At 36.2% G+C, this 20181-nt stretch overlaps 1 protein-coding gene across 3 annotated transcripts in view; it reads right to left on the bottom strand.

Moving 5' to 3' along the window:
• LOC144313759 (ankyrin repeat domain-containing protein 26-like) overlaps nt 1–20181 on the bottom strand; it is a 115191-nt gene that overhangs the window by 17334 nt on the left and 77676 nt on the right. For all 3 annotated transcript variants that reach the window (XM_077896999.1, XM_077897000.1, XM_077897001.1), the window contains 5 exons: nt 19871–19964; nt 15854–15966; nt 12815–12944; nt 1609–1899; nt 538–749 (listed from right to left, as the gene is read on the bottom strand). In XM_077896999.1, coding sequence (XP_077753125.1) covers nt 538–749; nt 1609–1899; nt 12815–12944; nt 15854–15966; nt 19871–19964 — 840 coding nt within the window. The remainder of the gene's footprint in view (nt 1–537; nt 750–1608; nt 1900–12814; nt 12945–15853; nt 15967–19870; nt 19965–20181) is intronic.

Consider the following 20181-nt stretch of genomic DNA (forward strand, 5'->3'; position numbering starts at 1 on the left):
CCTTTATATAAATTAGAAAAGCTACAAAGGATAGTTTCCCTCCCCCCACCCCCAAGGCTCTCTAGTAATAATACCAAAGATACAATCAAGAAAGTTAATTTACCAATCTGCCAGGATGTGCAGTATTGGCACTTGATCTTTTGGGTTAAAGATGTAATCTTCTAAAAATAAACTCACTAATATTTCTATTTAGGGTAATTCTGACAATTTTATAATAGTATGCTGTCTAAATTATAAAGCTTTAAACAATTAGTTTGTAAAGACGATGAGACCAGATTAACTGAGAATATTAAGGGGGAAAAAATAAAGTCATATAAAACCAAAAAAAAAAAAAAAATGGAGGAGAGAGGCTAACTGTCCTGGATGAATATATAAAGGTAAGTTTATTTACAAACATTATTTTCCAAAATTATACTATTCAGTTGGTTTTCACTTCCTCACTTCCTACTCATCTCATAAACCCATCTCCATAAAAATTATGCTTTAGAGACAAATTAATAAGCTAAATCTATTTTCTATGATTCTGTTTTAACTTACTTGCTCAGTTTATTTGTCAATGACATTCGAATTTTTGATTCTTCTAGGTAGAGTTGCCTGTATTTTTCCAATTCTGCTTTATCTTCTTGAGAATTTTTGATTTTGGATATTTCAGATTCTAGCTCTTTAATTCTGAGTTCCAGTTGACCTCTTATTGAAGCATTATTACTTTCTCTTAACTGTTCTAAGTTTTCTTGAGATGCTGCTTGTGTCTAAAGCAAATTAAAAGCACAGTTTTAAAACAGCTATAACCTGGAAAATTATAGTATATTTCTTTCCTTTAGCTGTGAGTCAATGATTCAGAGAGGAATTTGAAAAAAAAAAAAAAAAAGTTAAGTGTAAAATATTTATCATCAATGTCACCTGAATTAAATCTGATTGATAAAAATAAAGTTCAATCATTCTTATATTAGTACTAGTGTGATCTGATAATTCAAAGAACAAGAGAATCAATTAAAAATTTTAAAAAGTGCATAATACAACCTAAGAATAACCCGATTCTTGATTTCTTCTCAGAGCATGTTCTCAGGGGTCCTGAGGCCAAGCCCAATGTCACAATCAGTATGGAATCTGCCCAGGATTCTTTCTCTCCCTCTGCCAATCCCCCTGCTCATGCTCAATAAATAAATAAGTAAATTAAAAAAATAAATAGAATCTTAAAAAAAGAAGAATAACCCAGGAATGGAATACGGAGCCCAGTGCAGGGCTTGATTTCACAAGCATGAGACCAAGACCTGAGCTGAGATCAAGAGTCTGCTGCCTAACCAACTGAGCCACCCAGACACTCCACGGTAAAAGTTTTAAATCACAATTTTTTTCTTTTCCTCTTAATAGTCTTGATTCATACAAACTGGTCTTAAAAATAAAGTGATTCTCAGGAGATCAATTTAGTGAGAATAATGATGAAAACAGAAATCTTTACAGGGAGGAACGAATGCCTCCAGAAATCTACCAAACAGATTGCTATAAAGGAAGCAGAGGCAGCATACACAATGCATATAACCAAAGTGTAATTTGTAGTGAAATAAATGCAAGCATATCACATACAGATTAATAAATTAAAAAATTAACCTGTAAAAATAGATTGACTTCTTTTAATTTTTCTACTATAACCAATCTTGCTCTCTCTTCAATCTCCCGTTTATACTTTTCTACTTGACTGCGTTCTACCACATTGACTTCTAAATGACTTCTGAGGTTTACTACTTTTTGTTCCAACTTCTTTTTATTCTTTTCTAGTTTTTCACATTTCCTCTCTGTTGCTTTCATAGATAATAACTCTTGTTGAAGAACTTGATTTTTTGCGTCCAGGTGTAGACACCTTGAAGATTCAGTTTCCAGTTTTGCTGTAAGATCATCAATCTGCATGAATAAAACAATACAGTTTGGAAGTGGAGTGAAAATAGTTTAATTAAAAACTATAACCAACATTATTTTTAAACATTTTATTTTTAAGTCTCTGTACTGAACCGTAGGCTCAAATTCATAATGCCGAGATCAAGAGTCACATGCTCAGGCAGCCCTGGTGGCTCAGTGGCTTAGTGCCACCATCAGCCTGGGGCATGATCCTGGAGACCCGTGATCGAGTCCCACATCAGGCTCCCTGCATGGGGCCACTTCTCCCTCTGCCTGTGTCTCTGCCTCTCTCTGTGTCTCTGTGCCTCCCATGAACAAATAAATAAAATCTTAAAAAAAGAGAGTCACATGCTCTAAAGTGTAAGTCAGCCAGGTGCTCCCATTTTAAAAATAAACTCATTTGCAATAAAATATAATCTATATTGTAGTAGAGTCTTAAAATGTGAAACCTTGAAGAACTTAGAAAATTAAGAACAAAGTTAAAACCACTAGGAGTTACTAAAATAGATTTCTGCTATCATTGTCTTTGCCACACAACATTTGTACTTCATTTTATGCTTTTATTTTTCTATGACTGCTTTGGATATTTCCTCCATAAAATACCTGTAAGTCACCTCTTAGTAGAAACTCTCTTATACAGGCATTTAATTTAAATAAATTTTTTTAAAATTTTTATTTATTTATGATAGTCACACAGAGAGAGAGAGAGGCAGAGACACAGGCAGAGGGAGAAGCAGGCTCCATGCACCAGGAGCCCGACGTGGGATTTGATCCCGGGTCTCCAGGATCGCGCCCTGGGCCAAAGGCAGGCACTAAACCGCTGCACCACCCAGGGATCCCTTAAATAAAATTTTAAAAAAGAAAAGAAAGTCTCTTACCCTTTCCCCCATCCTAACATGCCATACTTTTTAAAAATTTATTTATTCATGAGAGACATAGAGAAAGAGAGAGAGAGGCAGAGATACAAGCTCCACAGGGAGCCCGATGAAGGACTCGATCCCAAGACCCCAGGATCATGCCCTGAACCGAAGACAGATATTCAAACCACTGAGCCACTCGGTTGTCTCAATACTCCATTAATTTTTAAGAAGTTTTAGTAATATCATATTGACTTATGTAGGTCTGAGAAAATAAATGCTTCCTAAGAGAAGCCTTTGAAAATAAGACTCTAATTATTGAATCTATAATTACTGATTCTAATGCCACAAGCTTTTTTCTGAATTACAAATGATTTACACTAATTTGAATTGCACTCCCAGGAGAAATGATTCTCAGGGTTAAGAAATCACACCTCTCAGTATAAAAATTTAGTGAGATGAATCATATACTTTTGGACAAAAAAAAAAAAAAAAAAAAAAAAAGAATACCTAATTGAATAGTGTTATCTTATAATCCTCTGTTACTTCCCACAAAACAAGAGAACATACTAAGCAACAAAAACAACCAAAAACCTGACAGATTTTCACTGATGCTGAGTTGGGAAGAACTTCTTTCTTCTGGATATGATTGATAAGACAAGGTGAGTGGATGTGGCGGTTTTATAAATTTTTTGACACTTCTCCCATGATAATCCCACCCCTTAAAATGTGCTGACCTTAGTAACTGGTTTCCAGTGAATAGAATTCAGCAGAACTGCTGTGTAATTTTTAAGACTAGGTTAAAAAGTGTGATATAGCTTCCATTGACATTCTTTTTCTAGGGAAACTAACCCTTAGAATCTAGCTGCTGTGGGGAAGCCCAGGCCACCTGGTGTGTCTTCATGTAGACATTTCAGCTGAGACTGACTCAGCTAACATCCTAGCCAAAAGCCAGCCTCAACGGCCAAACATTTATATGAACATGGTTTTAGATGATTCTAGTCCCCAGCTTCCAATCATCTCAGGTGATACCAAATGAAGAAGAAATGAGTTGGCCTTATTCAGCTTTGCCTAAACTAAACACTTGTGAACCAAATAAATGCTGTTTTGAGCAACTAGGTTTTGAGGTGGTTTATTATGCAGCAATAAATAACTGGCACAGATAACTGATATTAAAAATAGGGTGCTGCCATTAAAAAAAATTAAACCTAAACCTCCTTTGAACCAAGAGGTAGGTGGAACCTGAAAGGATGTAGAGAAAAGTAAGAATGAAAACCAAAAGAGCTTCCAAGAGACTGTTAGTGGAAACCTGATGGCCCTTGAAGAGGCTGACAGCAAGGGTTCTAGGTAATTGAAGAAAATGACACTAGAGGAAAAGTAACTCGTGCCACAAACCACTTGAAAGTAAAATTGATATGAAAGATAAACTAAAGAAGGTCTATTCAGTATGAAAGAACCAGGACTAACTGGGTTCAAATATTTTTTCCACATTTATAGCCTTTCCATATGCTGAATTGTCAAATAATGCTAAAATAAAGAAATGGATTCTAGGTCAAGAACAAATCCAGGAAAACATGGCCTATGGATGAAGCCAAGACTATAAAATGTTTTGTTAAGACCTCAGAAGGACTTAAGGTATGCCTCAAATTTCTTTAAGGATCTTAAGAGTATGAGCTTCACAGGAGACCTCAGGTGAAAAGTTTATCTCAAAAAGACCTGGGAGAGTGGCTTTTCTACTGACATAAAGTCCATTGATAGTCACAGAAAAACTCAAAAAGTTAAGAAAATTACAGCATCAAAAACACTGTTTGTGAGTCTGGACTAAAAGAGACCTAGATAGCACAGATTGAAAATAGGCCTTTGGGTCTTAGAAGTCCCACAGGGAGGAAGCAGGCTGAAAACACAGCTGCAAACACAAGTAATTTCTTAAGGACAGACAGCAAAGAGCCATGAAGAAAAATTTCCATAGTTAAGACTAAGTCCTAACTGAAGAACTGATAGCATGCATTAGGCTGCATTTCAAACCTGCTATGGTCTAGTGTGACTTCCATCTTCTTTCTGAATGTAAGAGTCTTTAGCAAGTTACCAGAATGTTGTGTTTTCAATAGTAGAGAACTGTCTCTTTAATTCTCAAGTCTTCATTCCTATTGAGAAGACTTGCACTCAAGGGACTACACAACCCCGGCACCTTATCCCTGCTGCATCTGATTAAGATGGCAAGATCTTGGACTCCATCCTGAACCCGATGCCATGATAACTGAGATTTGTCGGAGGTACTAGGAGGAGATGAGTGTATTTTTCATGTGAAAGGAATAATGAAAATTATGGCCGGTGGGTAAATTACACTAAAAATTTGGTTCTTTAAAGGTGTCCATAGGTTTTAAAATACTCCATTAAAAAAAAAAAAAAAAAAAAGACTGTGGGCTAACCTTAGTGACTGGCTACTAACGAACCAAATATGGTCAATGTGATGTTGTGTGCTAGACTACAAAAGGCAACACAGCTTCTGCCTTGTTCTGTATCTCAGGCTGCTTACTTGGAATTTAGCCCCTCCTCTTGTGAGAAAGCTCAGGCCACAAAGAGAGTCCGGGTGAGCCAATGTAAGCATTTTGGCTTGCTTGCCCTAACTAAAATTCTAGGCAATAGTCAGCATCAACAATACCAGACAGGAAGTTTTTCTCTTGGTTTTTCCCCATTTATGATATTATCTGTGATTTTTTCATATATTCCCTTTATTATTGAGGTATGTTCCCTCTAAACCTACTTTGTGGAGGGTTTTTATCATGAATGGATGTTGTATTTCATCAAATGCTTTTCCTACATCTATTGAAATGATTATGATTCTTCTCCTTTCTTTAATTAAGATGGTGCATTACACTGATTGATTTACAGATATTGAATCACCCGTGTAACCCAGAATAAGTCCCATTTGATCATGGTGGTGATTTTCTTAATGTATTGTTAGATTCAGTTTGCTACTATTTTGTTAAGGATTTTTACACTAGAATATTGGCCTGTAATTCTCTTTGTGGTGTCTTTATCTGGTCTTGGTATCAGGGTAATGCTGGCCTCATAACATGAATTTGGAAATTTTCCTTCCTTTTCTGTATTTTGGAATGGATTGAAAAGAATGTGTACTAACTCTTTCTTTAAACACTTGGTAGAATTTGCCTCTGAAGCCATCTGGTCCTGGACTTGTGTTTGTTCTGAGTTTTTGGATTAGTGATTTAAGTCGTCTGCTGGTTATTGGTCTGCTCTAATTTCTTCCGGCTTCAGTTTTCATAATTTATGTTTCTAGGAATTTCTCCATTTCTTCTAGGTTGTCCAATTTGTTGGCATATATTCTTCATAATATTCCCTTATAATTGTTTGCATTTCTGCATTATTGGTATTTCTCCTGTGTCATTTGTGATTCTAATTGGGTCTTTCCCTTTTCTTTTTGGTAACTATGGCTAGAGCCTTGTCAATTTTATTAATCTTTTCAAAGAACCAGCTACCGTTGATCTGTTCTATTTTTATCTTTGTATAGTTTATATATAATTTATTTCTGTCCTAATATTTTTTAAAGATAGAAGGCGGGGGGCGGGGGAGGGGACCGGGCAAAGGAAAAGGGAGAGAGAGAATCCTCCAGTAGATTCCTTGCTGAGGTTGGAGTCTGAAGCAGGGCTCAACTCCAGGACCCTGAGAATATGACCTGAGCCAAAATCAAGAGTTGGCTGCTTAACTAACTCAGGCACCCAGACACCCCTATTTTTGCTCTAATTTTTATTATTTTCTTCCTCTGCTGGCTTTAGGCTTTGTTTGTTGTTCTTTTTCTAGCCGTTGTTCTTTTTCTAGCTGCTTTAGGTGTAAGGTCAGGTGGTTTGAGATTTCTCTTGTGGCTTGAGGTAGGCCTGTATTGCTATATAGTTCCATCTTAGAATCACTTAGGCTGCATCTTAAAGGTTTTGGAAAATTGAATTTCCTTTTTCACTTGTTTCCATATATTTTGAAATTCCTTCTTTTTTTTCCTGGTTGGCCCACTCATTGATAGATGGATGTTATTTCACCTCCATGTTTTTGTGGTCTTTCCAGACTGTTTTTTGTAGTTTACTTCTAGTTTCATAGTATTGTGGTCAGGAAAGGTGCATGGTAGGACTTCAATCTTCTTGCACTTATTAAGGCCTGTTTTGTGGCCTAATACATGATCTATTCTAGAGAATATTCCAGATCTGTATTCTGCTGCTTAAGGATGGAACATTCTGAATATCTCTTTAGTCCATCACCCATGGCCCAGTGTGTCATTTAAAGCCACTGTTTCCTTGTTGACTTTCTGCCTATTCATATAAATGGGGTGTTAAAGTACTGAATTAGGGATTTCTATGCCTTCCTAAAATATCCAAATTGTACACTGTGTTCATGGATACTTTTGTGATTAGGAATAAAAGCAACTAATTCCAATTAAAATATACATATAAAATAAAAATAACATGCATACAATTTTCTTGTATTATTACCAATTAGTTCTTTCATGTTTGTCATTAATTGTTTTATGTATTTGGGTGCTCCCATGTTAGGTACATAAATATTTACAATTGATAGATCTCCTGTTTGTCCACTTTGTTGGCCCTTCTTTATCTCTTGTTACAGCTTTGTTTTGAAATCTATTTTCTCTGATATAAGTATTGCTATTCTTTCTTTTGACATCTATTGGCATGATAAATGTTTCTTCATCTCACTTTCTTTTTTTTTTTTTTTTTAAATTTTTATTTATTTATGATAGTCACAGAGAGAGAGAGAGAGAGAGGCAGAGACACAGGCAGAGGGAGAAGCAGGCTCCATGCACTGGGAGCCCGACGTGGGATTCGATCCCGGGTCTCCAGGATCGTGCCCTGGGCCAAAGGCAGGCGCTAAACCGCTGCGCCACCCAGGGGTCCCTTCATCTCACTTTCAATCTGCAGGTATCTTTAAGTCTAAAAGGAGTCTCTTATAGGCAGAATATAGAGTTGTTTTTTAATCCACTCTGACACCCTATGTCTTTTGATTGGAGCATTTAGTCCATTTACATCCAAAGCAATTATTGATAGATATGTATGTGTCATTTTGCAACTTGTTTTGTGGTTGTTTCTGGAAATTTTCTCTGATTCTTTTTTGTGTCTTTGATGTTTTGCTGATTTTCTTTAGTGATATATTTGGATTTTGTTCTCTTCTTTGCATGTTTATTAGTGGTTTTGCCTTTGGTTTTGGGGTGTGTGTGTATGTGTGTGTTTAATATTTCTTGCAGGGCTAGTTTCACAAACTCCTTTAGTTTTTGTTTGTCTGGAAAACTCCATCTGTCCTTCTATTCTAGGTAATAGGCTTGCTCAATAGAGTACTCTTGGCTGCAGATTTTTCCCACCACATTGAATATATCATGCCACTCTCTTCTGGCTTACAAAGTTTCTGTTGAAAAAACTCCCACTAACCTTAAGAGATTACCCATGGAAGCTTCTGATTTGTTTTCCTGCTTTTGTTTTCTTGATTGGTGTATTTTGCAAATTTAATTATAATGTGTTTTGATGTGGGCCTGCTTTTGTTGATTTTGATGGGAGTTTTTTTCTGTGCCTCTTAGATCTTGGTATCTGTTGCCATCCCCAGATTAGAGAAGTTTTCAGCTATTCTTGCTTCAAATAAATTTTCTTACCCTTTCTCTCTCTCTTCTTTTACTGGGACTCTTATAATATGAATATTACTACATTTGATGGAGTCACTGATTTCCCTAGGTCAAATCTCATTTTGCATAATTCTTTCTCACTCTTATTCAGCTTCCTCGCTTTCCATTACTTTGTCTTCTATGTCATTAATTGGTTCCTCTGCTTCCTCCAGTCTGATGTTCACTGCATCAGGTGTGTTTCTAATTGCATTTATTGTACTCTTCATCTCGGATTTTTTTTTAACTCTTTTATCTCTGTTGTAAGGGTCTCACTGATATCTTCCATTCTTTACTCAAGTCCACTGAACATCCTTATGGTCACTGCTTTAAATCCTCCATCAGGCATGTTATTTATATCAGTCTCACTTTAATCTCTGGTACTGTGGCCTTATCGTGTTCTTTCATTTGAGATAAATTCCTCTGTCTTCTCATTTTGTCTAGGTCTCTGTCAGTTCCTCTGGGTTAGAAAAGCCAGTTATGTCACCTGTTCCTAAAGTAATGGACCACTGAAAATGGTCACATAGTGCCCAGGGCCTGGTGCTTCAGGGAGTGTCTCTAGGGTGTGCGGCATGCACTCTGCTACTGGGTTCTGGCTCCTCTATCCCTCAGGCCAGTCATCTGAGAGATAGGCTCTCAGTATCTGCTGCGGGCAGTGTTTGGTACTTGGCCTGAATCTAGCAGGTTTGAACTAGCTTGTGAAATGAGACCTGTCACACTCCACTGGAACTGAGACCCTGCAAAACTCTGGTCGGGACACATGGTGTCCGCAGGGGTTTGTACTGGTCTTCTGGGGGAAGGGCTTGCTGTGCTGGAACTGAGGCAAGCATGATTGAAAACGGCAGTTCCCCTGGAGTGCAAACGGGTGGTGGCTGGTGTAAGCAAGTTAGGCAGCTGGTGTCAGAGTGGCACTGATTCCCACAGGTGGCTCTGTGTTTGTGCTCAGGGTCAGGGGAGGGAAATGGCACCAGCCAGCTGGTTCCTTTGTTCCCAGAGACGTGTCTCCATGAACACTGCCTCTCAGGGACATGGTCTGAGAAGAGTGAGTAACTTCTCCACTCTGTGCCCCTGGTACTCTTCAGATCACTATTTCCATGCTGTATGCTCCGAGGTAGATTGCCTGCTGCCTCTCTCCAAGCATAGTGCCCTACAGATTCTATCCCAGCCAAGCCCAATAACCTTTAAAATTCTAGGCTTTAAGCCCCCTTTGTTGCAAGAACTGCCAAAATTCAGCCGCTCTCCTTTTCCAAGGCAGTGGCTATGTGCATTCCCAGGTGTTCCTCTCTCCTGCCCTTCACCATGACCACTACTCCCTCCCATCGGCAGCAAATAGGATCCAAGTCAGTGGCTATGTGCATTCCCAGGTGTTCCTCTCTCCTGCCCTTCACCATGACCACTACTCCCTCCCATTGGCAGCAAATAGGATCCAAGTCAGTGGCTATGTGCATTCCCAGGTGCTCCTCTCTCCTGCCCTTCACTATGACCACTATTCCCTTCCATCGGCAGCAAATAGGATCTGTTTCTCTCCTAAACTATGTCTCTATACTTCCTACTTTCTTTGAAGTGGCCTCTTCTCTCTCTTTAGTTATGGCCTTTGTTTTTTCAGTCTTCAGGTAGGTTTCTGAGGCATTTAGTATGACTTGATAGGTATCTAGTTGTATTAGTGGGACAAGGTGAGCCTAGGCTCCTCCTACCCTGCCACCATCTTCCTTTCTCTATGATATTTTTCTAAGATTCTCTTCAAATTACAAATTATTAAAACTAAGCAGGAACATTTCTTTTGAATTTCCCTTTAAGTTAAGGGAGAACAAAGACTGACAAGCAGAGAGACATATGATTTGAAGTGTAACAACTGAACTAGAAAGAGTTTAATAAGCAAAATGGAACCTTTTACCTGATTTCAATTAACTGCAATTCTAAAAGAAATAGGCAGCTTTGAGGGTTTCTAAATCAATAATCTTCATTCTACCTTCATCAGTGATGAAATAAAGAGAACATTAGGGAATAATTTATAATCTTTTCATTAACAAAACAAATGTATTGTTCTTTGGCACATTTAAGTTAAATACAAATTCTCCTTTATCTTACTGCAAGCTTATTTTTGTGGGGAGGTAAGACTGTCTCATCTTTATATTGTACTACAATGCTTCTCCATATCATACAAATTGGCTTTGAAATTCTTTTGTAATTCAAATTGCTAACCTAATATTTGTCTCTGATAATTCAATTAGATGCAACCTGATATTTTACAGGTGTATTCTTGAAATAATGTAATGAAATGTTTATTCCATTAATTATGCATTGAGCTATCAAACTACGCTATGCATATCTCTCTATTTCAGTAAAATAAGATGGATGTGGGCAACTGCATTTTCCAAGAATTTAAGATCTGTGCCAAGAACAGGATCAGCACCAGTGTTGTATGCACAAGAACCAGGTCAAAAGAGTATCTAATTGTGAACTTTAAAGATGATGGATGGATCAGCAAGACTTCCAAACAGGAAGGCTGATAGCCCAGAGTTAACCTTTTATATAAATGGTACTGAGACAAATGGATATCCACACACAAAGTAATAAAATCAGACCTCTACCTCATAACATATATACAAAATTAACACGAAATATTAAGAGCTAGAATTATAAAACAGAAAAAAATATAGGTGTGTATGTTTGTGATTGGATTTGGCAACAGTTTCTTAAATATGGCATCAAAAGACAGAAACAGATTAAATATTTCTCAAAATTTAAAAAATAAAACCTTTTTTTTTTTAAATAAAAACTTTTATGCTTTAAATGTAACCATCAAGAAAAAGTGAAAAGGCAAGGTAACGAATAAAATATTTGAAAATCCTATATCTGATAAGGGATAAGTAGTTAGAATATATAAATAACTCTTACAATAATGAAAAAACAATCCAATATAAAAATGGGCAAAAGAAATGATTAGTTCTTTAAGGAAGATATAGAAATGAATAATGACCACATGTAAAGATGCGATACTCAACATGACCAATTCTAAGAAAAATGCAAATTAAAACCACAAGATAGATGAAACTCAACAAGTGTATTATGCTAAGTGAAATAAGTCAGAGAAAGACAAATACCATATAGTTTCACTCATATGTGGAATTAAAAAAAAAAAACAGATGAACATAGGGGAAGGGGAAAAAGAAAGAGGCAAACCAAAAAAGACTCTCAACTATAGAGAATAAATTTAGTGTTGCTGTAGAGGTGGGAGGAGTTTGGGCTAGATGAGTGATGGGTATTAAGGAAGACACTTGTTCTGATGAGCACTGGGTATTTTTTTTTATTCAAGAGAGACACAGAGAGAGGGGGTGGGGCAGAGACACAGGCAGAGGGAGAAGCAGGCTCCATGCAGGGAACCTGACATGGGACTCGATCCTAGGCCTCCAGGATCATGCCCTAGGCTGAAGGTGGTGCTAAACCGCTGAGCCACCAGGGCTGCCCAGCACTGGGTATTTAAATGAGTAATCACTAAATTCTACTCCTGACATCAATATTACATGATATGTTAACTAACCAGAATTTAAATAAAAAATTGAAGCAAATGAAAATACCCCCACAACATGTCATTTTATACCCAATAGGATAGTTATAATAAAAAATAACAGATAACGACAAACATTGACAAGAATCAGCAAAAATGAGAACCCTCAAACACTGGTGATAAAAATGTAAAATGGTGCAGCCAGTTTGGAAAATAGTCTGGCAGTTCCTCAAAGGTTTAAAAAAAATGTTAAAGACAGTTACCATATGAACTAACAATTCCATTTATAAGTATATACCGAAGAGAAATAAAATGTTCATGCAAAAACTTGTACATGAAAAAAAAAAACTTGTACATGAGTATTCACAATAGCATTGTTAACGACAGCCTAAAAGCAAAACAATCCAAATATCCACCAAATGATAAATACATAAATAAAATGTGGGTTGTCCATACAGTGGGATATTATCCAGCAATAAAAATAATAAAGCACTGACACATACAAAATAATCTAAAGATGTGCTAAAGGAAAGAAGGCAGTCAGAAAAGATAAAATATTTTGTGATTCCATTGATACGAAATGTCCAAAATCAGCAACAAATCTATAGAGACAGAGAGTAGAGTAACAACTCCCTATGGCTAAGAAGAATAGGGAAGGGGAAACTAGCATGAGGTGACAGTTAAAGGGTGTAGGGTTTCTTTTTAGGGTGACAAAATGTTCTAAAATGGATTGTGGTAATCTTATGTTCATTATATCTCAATAAAGTTATTGCCAAAAAAATATATCAAGTATGCAAAATTAACATACAAATCAGTATTTCACTGCTCAAAGCATGGAGTGATTTATTTCTCAATGATTTTAGAGTCCAAAAACTAATTAAAAATTACCTTATGTTTTAGCATATTAATCTGAATATCCATTTCCGTTTGACTGGTTTTTAAATCTCCATAGAAAGGAAGCTCTCCATTTTCATATTTACTTAACATCCTTCTTGTCATGTTTAAGAGGTTCTTAAATCTGCAGAAGGTATAGAATGAGTAAGTCAGGTCCTTTAAGAGAAAATATTTAATATTCAGTTATTTATTTAAATATTTATTTAAATAGATAATATGTTCTATCATATAAACAAATCTATTAATTATGATATCTCATTTGTTCTAATCTCACGTTGTTTGAGAAAATACCAACTAAATTATATTCCTAGGTAAAAAAAATATGAAAAAGATTTTTACGACACATATGGCAGTTAAAGAGTTAATAGGGTCACTATATTAAGAGTTCTTGTAAGTTATTTTTAATATCTATTTTCAGTATTTAATATAAAAACTGATCTATTATTAAGTGGCTATCAACCAGAGACTAGCAATCCACGGTGAAGAGGAAAAGCATCCTCATCTATTAATGTTTTAAAAAGACACAAAAAATACATTTTGGTACCTACCTACCTGTCTACAAGAAGAAAAGAAAATACAGACAAAAAACATCAAAGGAGATCATTCAACAGAAAGAGAAAGAGGAAAGAAAAATATTTAAAGTCTGAGTTCAGAGGAAGAAGAAAGAGGCAGAGCTTTAGAAGAAAAGAAATCAGCAGAACGATAATGTAATAGTCTATGAGACTGTTTTAAAAAGAAATCTAATATCTTGGCTAGCAGACTCTTAGTAAAGTGAGGGGATGCAAAACAATGCAGAGAACACAGTTAAATGAGAAAGTATTGACGAATCAGAGCACAAGTTAAGCACTCAGCAAATAAACAGAAAGGAAGCCAAGTGGGAGCTTCAGAACATCAGAAAGACATTTTTTTTATCTGAGTGGTAAAAATGCAATTGTTCATTTTATTCTTAAGTCAGACATATATTTTTGTATGAATGATATATTTTATAACTAAAAAATGCAGGAAGAAAATGTAAGCCACTTGAGTCAGAGATGGCAGAGCAAGAGGAGAACATAGTTTTGTCTGATCCCAGAAATTCAGCCAGAGAGCTATCAAATCATTCTGAACACCCTGTGAAATCAACCAGAGATCTAAGGGAAGAATTGCAGGACTTCTACAAATAGAAAAGTGTCCACTTTCTGCAAATCTTTTTTAACTTTCATTTTTACAGTTACATTCTATTCTTTCATTTTACCTAATTTTAATTCTGTATACATGTAAGTCATTCTATCTTCTCTTTCCTTTGGATAAATTACTCTAAAAACAGACCAAAATGTACCTTGGATATAGAATATTGCTCTCTTCTGTTCAACTGGCTGATAATATTGTTCTCATTTTGTCTTTTAATTTCCATTTTTACACTTACATTCTATCCTTCGGTTGTATCTAATTTTATTTTTGTATATATACAAGGTTTCCTTTCCTTATCATTCTGGGATGCAATTTCCTAACAAACAGACAAAAATACACATAAGATCCAGTGTACTGCTCTGCTCTGTTCAGCTCTCTAATTATATTATCTCCTTTTTTAACCTTTTTATCTTTTTTGGGTCTCTTCTGATTTGTTTAGTGTATTTCTCTGGGGTCATTTTTGCTATTTTTATATTTTGCTCTCTCATTCATCTATTCTTCTCTGGACAGAATGACAAGATGGAAAATCTCACTGCAACAAAGAGAACAAGAGGCAGTACTGACTGCCAGGAACCTAATCAGTATGGACATAAGTAAGAGGCTGGAGCTAGTGTTCAGAATAATGACTATAAAGATAATAGCTGAGCTTAAAAACACACAGAAGATGCTAGAGAATGCCTTTCTGGAGAAATAAAACAACTAGTATCTAATCAAGTTGAAATAAAAAAGGCTATTATTAGTGAGATGCAATAAAAAAATGTAGGCTCCAACTGCTAGGATAAGTGAGGCCTCAGTGGTTGAGCATCTGCCTGTAGCTCAGGGCGTGATCCCGGAATCCAGGATGGAGTCCCATATCGGGCTCTCTGCATCGAGCCTGCTTCTCCTCCTTCTTGCCTCTGTCTCTGCGTCTCTGTGTGTGTGTGTGTCTTGTGAATAAATAAATAAAATCTTTAAAATATTCTAAAAAGAAAAATGAAATCTTGCCATTTGCAATGATGTGATGGAACCAGAAAGACAATCAGAGTAAGACAATTATCATATGATTTCACTCATATGTGGAATTTAAGAAACAAAACAGGGCAGCCTGGGTGGCTCAGCGGGTTAGCGCCTGCCTTCTCCAGAGCCTGGTCCTGGAGACCCGGGATCGAGTCCCACGTCTGGCTCCCTACATGGAGCCTGCTTCTTCCTCTGCCTCTCTCTCTCTCTCTCCCTCTGTGTCTCTCATGAATAAATTTAAAAAAAAATCTTTAAAATGAAAAGAAACAAAACAGAGTAGCATAGGTGGAGGGAAGGAAAAGTAAAACAAGATGAAATCAGAAAGGGAAACAAACTGGAAGACACTCTTAATAGAAAACAAACTGCAGGTTGCTGGAAGGGAAGGTGATTGGGGAATGGGGTAAGTGGGTGATGGGGATTAAGGAAGGCACGTGATGGAATGAGTACTTGGTGTTATATAAGACGCATGAATCACTGAACTCTACCTCTGAAACTAATAATTCACTGTAAGTTAATTAATTTAAATTCAAATTATAAAATAAAAAGAAATAGAAGTCAAACCAAGATAATTTTTGATATTGTTACATGATGACAGGTAGGTTTTTAGATATTAGAATATCTGTTTTAAGAACACTACTAAAAGGAAAGATTATCTAAGAACAAAGATATCTTGCAGAAATAATTCAAGGTGGACAATGAAAAGTGCAGTTGACTACCTATGTTAAAGGCATTGTTGTTATTATTTAAGGAATCACTGAACAGTAAATCTAGTATTTTGCAAAAATTTCTATTTCTGATTTATAAAATAAAATTACAATTAAATCAATTAATTAATGGTTAAAGTGGTGTGAAATATTATAGTCTTACCCAGTATTCTCTTTTTCTAATTCATAATTTTTCTTCACCTCTTGATCCAAACTGAATTCCAGAGATTGTTTTAACTCCATACATTTCTTTAGACTTTCCTTTTCATCGATAGGCTTTGAAAAAAATTTTTCAAGAAAATTAGTTTCAAAAATCTAGAGACTCCTTTTATAAAATATTATTTCTCATGAATTCATGAGTAATATGTATTTAGACAGGTTTATAAAATACATATAAAATATAGTTTATGAACCAAATGTCAATAAAAACAGATTTCAAAAATAAGGACATTTCTTAAAACAGCTTAAACTGATTCTATATTTTCATCATTTTTTCCTAGAATTTAAATTGCCAAAATTTACTCATGAAATACAGAGGTTTTTATCCATATTAATACTAAGTATTAATGAAAAAAATTAAAGTGGTTATACTTATATTTTAGTTTCTAAAGATGCCCTAGAAACATTTTCATCAATATCTTAAGATACTCTTGGTTTTGTGAGATCATACCTTATTAAGATAATATCTGAAAAATTCCCATGCAGTACCCATTATAATTTTGAAGATCATCTAACTTTAGGATACTCTCATTCTCTGGAAGCATTTCAAACATTCTCTGCAAAATTTCAATTTCTTTTTTTCCATTAACCACTTTTCTCTTTAAATAAAATTTAAGTCTTCCCAGTATTATATAAAAACATTTTCTTACTCTTGTGGCATTTTTTATCATCTTGCTTTTCCCCTTTCACTGGACTTGAACATTCTTTAATGTGTCATCTCAGCCACAGATTCATCTTTTCATTGCTTCTTTTACACTAAAATCTGGCTTTCAATCCTGGAATTCCACTAAAAAATCTTGAGGGCCATCAAGGATCTTCTTTTAATTTTTTTAAATTTATTTATTTATGATAGTCACAGAGAGAGAGAGAGAGAGAGGCAGAGGGAGAAGCAGGCTCCATGCACCGGGAACCCGACATGGGATTCAATCCCGGGTCTCCAGGATCGAGCCCTGGGCCAAAGGCAGGTGCCAAACTGCTGCGCCACCCAGGGATCCCAAGGATCTTTTGTTGAAAGTCCTTATCCTGCTTTACTACTCAGCAGCAGCTGAAAACAATGACCATACCCTCCCTCTGCTCTTCTAATCCTATTTAATTTCTAAATGACACCAACTGCTGACATTTACTCCCTGACCCTTGCTATTCCTCTTTTGACATGCTCTCAGAGTTCTCCAAATCTCAAGGCTTCAAAATCAGAATCTCTAATCTACATTTTCAGCCTTGACCCATTTACTGAGGTCATCTGTCCTTTTCAATCTTCCTTCTAGTTCTTCATAGACATTATTTTCAACCACTCACTCAAAAGCTGTTACCTGATGTGGATTACCTTTGTAGTTAGCTAATCTGTTATTTTTATATTTTTAAAATTTATGTACTTGAGAGAGAGAGCACAAATGGGGAGAAGAGCAGAGAGAGGGAGAAGCAGACTCCCCGCTGAGGAGGGAGCCTCATGCAGGACTCAATTCTGGGACCCTGAGATCATGACCTGAGCCACAGCAGACACTTAACCCACTGAGCCACCCAGACACCTCAACACATCTAATCTTGTACATTTTATGTTGACCCTTTTTGATATTACTTTGAGTGTATTTTTTTTAAGATTTTATTTATTTATTCATGAGAGACACACACACACACACACACAGAGAGAGAGAGAGAGAGAGAGAGAGGCAGAGACAGGCAGAGGGAGAAGCAGGCTCCATGCAGTGAGCCCCATTTGGGACTCGATCCCAGGACTCCAGGATCATGCCCTGAGCCGAAGGCAGAAGCTTAACCACTGAGCCACCCAGGCATCCTGAGTGTATTATTTTTTAATCTCAGGGGGCACCCTTACCCTCAGGATGCTGACCATTGTACTTTGTCTTGCCTTTTTGTTATATTGCAAAAGTTCTTCCCAAGGGTCAGATTATGAATGGTTTGTCTTTGTTTCCTTTTGAATACTTTCCTATTCCATAGAGATTTGGACTTAAGGAAGTTTTCTTCTAAATTCTTTTCAGATACACACTTGACTATATTGTTCAGAAGCTTAAGTCGGCTAGAGCTATCTCTTCTTCTCAATCCAGATTTCTTCACCTCAAAATTGTGTCCATCAAATATCTTAACACAGGCAGTCTCTGTCCTGGGGATTTATGAGGTAAGAACCTTCTACAGAAATTAGGGCTATGAATGAAGTTGGTGGAAAGCTATTTAAGTTTCTGTTTTAAAGGGTAAGCTTAAAGTGGCTAATGTTGGGCTGGCAGGATCAAGGGGGAATTGGGAGGCACCAATAAAATGGTGGCGGGCCTTCCATTTTGTTACCCCCGCCTCAGAACTTTCCTGCCATCAGCAGACCACCCAAGCACACGTCATCAGGGGTACACAGGACCTATGTAGCTAACCTGAACCGTACCTTACCCAACCTCCATATAAGGGCATAAGCAGTTATTGCCCCATACCAATTCTACCAGTAATATGCCCTAATACCTATCACCCCATACAGACATAACCCCTTACCTCTTCCCTTAGAAAGCTCACATGTACTCCTTTTGGGTGTGACTTCCCTGGCTTCACTCCCTTGTGGGGCCATGGAACCTTGCCCCAGAGCGTGTTCCATTAAAAGCCTGCCTCAACCAACTTTTGCCTGGACTCTATTTCATTTCACTACCAATCGGATGAAACCTGACAGCTAATAATTTTATACCATTACTCTAATTCATTTCTCTAGGAATCTACAGAATATCTATGGATATTCTTACAAAGTCTGTAACATGTGATGGCTTCCCTAATAGATTCCTGTATGACATTGTAGGGGGACAACTCATGGCACTCTCAGTCACAGAGATAAGACTCCTTACCAACATTTTGTCATGTTAACTGCATGAAAAGTACAGTAAAACAATTTGAGTAGTTTATATGAAGTCATGAAAAAAATTTTTCTTTCGATGTTTCTTTGGCCACAAAAAGGACCAATCAATAGAATGTGCTCATTCTAATGAAATTTGCATGTACATAAACTTGGTGACTGAAAGAAACTAGTTGTAGGTCCTTCTACCTCACTGTTCCAACTTAGAAGTCACAATGCAATCTTCTCATTGATAACCACTCCTATAAAGGAGGGTATGAATGGCATGATAATCCTGTACTGCTTGGTAAATAGTTATATAGTTTTCACTACCTATCAATGAGCTGGTATCCTGGATTGCACATTAATCTTTTCTGAGATTGAATTGTTAAATCTCTGAAAGCCAGATTAACTCGAGGGAATAGAAAATAATTAGTTGCAATGAATACTAAGAGCACTGTGTTACTATGTAAGGTCCTGACTGAGCAGTCATTTCTACTTTTTCACTGGCATTTCTTTTCTTTTCAAAATCCAACAAAGACAAAACTACGTTCCTTTGAGAAAAATGTTTGTATAATTACCTAGTAGTCATTCTTTTTTTTTTCCTAGTAGTCATTCTTAATGAAGACAAGTTACAAGTTTGTAATTACAAATCACTACAAATTATTAGTAAAGTAATCCATTCTCAAAATCTCAGTAAAGGGTTTAGATTATAAGAGAAATTCAGAATTCAAGATCAAATTATTTACTTAAAGTTTGGGGAATTTTTAAACATATTGAAAAATATTAACAGGGACGCAGACATTAGTATACCAATATTCACAGCAGCATTACTAACAACAGCTAAGAGGAGAAAAACCCAAATGTACACTGACAGGTAAACAAAATGTGATATATATAAAATGTTGCTTTGTTTAGGCTATCACAGTCTATTTTATTAAAGTCTTAACTACAAAAATTATTGATTTATGAATTCAGTGAACTTTATCTATAAAGAGGAATTATACCAATAGTAGTTAAGTAGCAACAATATGAATATTTTTATGAGTGAGAATGTTCATATTATCCAAAATGTTCTTATACACTACTACTAGAGAAATGAAACTCCTTCTCAGTAGGACAGAAATTAAGAGACTGACTTACCGAACTTGGACTTAACAGGTCTTCCTGAAGCTGTTCAATTTGGCCTGCTTGCTTCTTGATTGTAACTTTTAACTTGGCATTTTCAACTTCAAGCCTAAAATGCATATTTTAAAATATTTATTCTCAGACACAAATTTTAAACATACCACATAATTTCTAAACAAACATCTAAAGGTCTTACATAAATTTTTTAATTTTTATTTATTTATTTATTTATGATAGTCACACAGAGAGAGGGAGAGGCAGAGACACAGGCAGAGGGAAAAGCAGGCTCCATGCACTGGGAGCCTGACATGGGATTCGATCCCGGG

Source organism: Canis aureus, chromosome 5 (genome assembly GCF_053574225.1).
Source record: "Canis aureus isolate CA01 chromosome 5, VMU_Caureus_v.1.0, whole genome shotgun sequence".
Taxonomy (NCBI): Eukaryota; Metazoa; Chordata; class Mammalia; order Carnivora; family Canidae; genus Canis; species Canis aureus.